The sequence below is a fragment of the Notolepis coatsorum genome (genome assembly GCF_963971535.1).
Source record: "Notolepis coatsorum genome assembly, chromosome: 10".
Lineage (NCBI taxonomy): Eukaryota > Metazoa > Chordata > Actinopteri > Aulopiformes > Paralepididae > Notolepis > Notolepis coatsorum.
This window is the reverse complement of record NC_140174.1, coordinates 3,710,049-3,712,548: the sequence shown is the minus strand read 5'-3', so window position 1 is coordinate 3,712,548 and position 2,500 is coordinate 3,710,049. Positions and strand designations below refer to the sequence as shown.

The 2,500-nt window shown below is 45.0% G+C and overlaps 1 protein-coding gene across 1 annotated transcript in view; it reads right to left on the bottom strand.

Moving 5' to 3' along the window:
• myo15b (myosin XVB) overlaps positions 1-2,500 on the bottom strand; it is a gene marked incomplete at both ends in the record, with an annotated part of 100,922 nt that overhangs the window by 84,258 nt on the left and 14,164 nt on the right. Inside the window, 1 exon segment of the mRNA XM_084322313.1 lies at positions 596-765. Coding sequence (XP_084178439.1) covers positions 596-765 — 170 coding nt within the window.

Here is a 2,500-nt window from a genome sequence, read left to right as displayed (position 1 = left end):
TGCTATATATTTAAGGTGGGCCACCTTAACCACAGACGTTTTACCACAGTGCTGTATATTTAAGGTGGGCCACCTTAACCACAGATGTTTTACCACAGTGCTGTATATTTAAGGTGGGCCACCTTAACTGATTCAGCGGCCAACTATTAGACAGGGCCCGTTGTAGCAATGCCCACGCTTTAAAAGATAGGAGTGCGTCACCTTGTTTGTAGAGCTATAACTATATTCTATATTATAGCTATGGATACAATACTATGGCCCATTTGACATCAACTATCTATCGTTCAATATGTGAAAAAGAATAAGGGCTATATTTATTGTAGGGCAAATATAACTGAGAGGGCATACATACCCTCATCTCGCACCTTGTTGCCCATATGCGCACGTCCAGAGTTAATTATATTGTTATATTGTTTACACTGCCTTTTTTATTCAATTTTAATTTTTACTTCTTCTCCACTGTACTATAATTCTATGACCTGTGCCATTCTTCTACCTACCTGTACCCCCCCCTCCCCCCTCCCCCCCTCCCCCCTCCCCCCCTCCCCACGCTGCTATGACGCCTGAACTCTCTTCTCATCTCTTCTCATCTCACCGTTGAAGGTGTTGACGTCCAGCACCATCTTGCCCCTCCGCTGAGTGGCGGTCCACTCCAGCTGGGTGGGGGGGTAGAGGCGGACCGCGGGCGCGGGCAGCTGGAGGGAGGTCAGCAGCTTGTGTTGGCACAGAGAGCGGTACTCCCCCGGGCCGCGGTCAGACACGTACCTGGGCACACAGACGGGGAGACGCACTTGATCGATTGATTGAAAACTTTATTAACAGAATTGCAGAATGGGTACAGTACAGTACAGCTCAATACACACAATTGTTAAGGGGATGCAGACCAGAGAAAGACTTTCGTCTTGTTTACATCAGGGTCCCCCATTTTCAATTCATCATAACATATATATGACATACATGACATACAGATAGACAGTACTGCTACATCTATACATTTATGACATATCAGATTTACAAATACAGTACTGTTTGTGACACAAAAAGAGTAAAAAAATTAAAAGATTGTATATACATTTGACGAAGAAACTGTACATTGGAGGAGGTTGGGTAGGTGGGGTGGGGGGGGGGGGTGGGTAGGTGGGGTGGGGTGGGGGGGCGGGTGGGTAGGTGGGGGTGGGGGGGGGGGGACTGTACATTGGGTAGTGTGGTTGGGTGGGTGGGGTGGGGGGGTTTGGTAGGTGGGGTGGGGTGGGGGTAGGAACTGTACATTGGAGGTGGTTGGGTGGGTTAGGGGGAGGGAGATGGGTAGGCAGGGTGGGGGGGGAGGGAGGGGGGGGGTGAGGGGGGGGGGGGGTAACTGGTACATTCAGTGGTTTTACAGGAAGACTGTGTTATATTTGTGTGTATAAACAGGCTTTTATCGACGTTGAAGTTCCCTGATGTGAGGACAGGTTCCCTCAGAGAAAGAAGAATGAAAATCAAAATCGAGCTGAAGTGATCGTCATATCTAACTGTTTAAATTAACAACAAATGCTGACTGCTAACGGTTCATCCGTCCTCTTGAAGTTGACAGGCTTCAAACTTGAAAGTATGTAATTTTCATAAATCTTTGCCATGTTTTCAATGCAAAATATTTGTCTTCAAAGTAACTAGTAACTGATGAATGTAGAGGAGTAAAAAGTACAATATTTCCTTTTAAATGTAGTAGAGTAAAAGTATAAAGTTCCCTAAAATGAAAATAGTCATTTACAAATGTATAAAGTACAAGTAGCTTGAAATTGTACTTAACCCTTTCACTGCCACACGACAGAAGGTTAGCCCTTTACTATCACACAACCGACGGCGATGCTCCATCATTAGCATCATTAGCTCCGCAAATGCAAATGCGGAGCTAATGATGCTAATGATGGAGCATCGCCGTCGGTTCTGTGATAGTAAAGGGCTAACCTTCTGTATTGTCACAGTGAAAGGGTTAACCGGCTGTCGTGTGGCAGTAAAAGGGTTAAGTACAGTACAGCGTAAAAATACTTTCCACCACTGATCCCACTCCCACAAGTCCTTTTTTGCACTCATACAATAAACATCAATGATGTGATGCAGACTCAGTGTTTTAAAAGGTTGGGGTCACGACCTCATTACGGAGTCCCTTGCTAAAAACGCCTGTGACTAAATAACAAACGTTCTTTCACACACCGATGGTCTACGACGTCTATTGCCTTTTTAATAGTTTTTACTGTGTCGCTACGTGTCGTTTTGTGCCCTGGGTGTGTGGTGGCCAAAGACACATTTCCATCTCTGCTGGACAATAAAGTTATATTGTATTGTAGCTTACAACCCTGATGCTGCTGCACAGACCTGTTCAAACCTGAGAACATAAACATCCTAAATGGGCCTCAGTCTATTTCCTGTTGCAGTGTTTGCTAATAGCAATAGCTAACAGCTAACAATAGCTAACAGCTAGCAATAGCTAACAGCTAACAATAGCTAACAGCTAGCAATA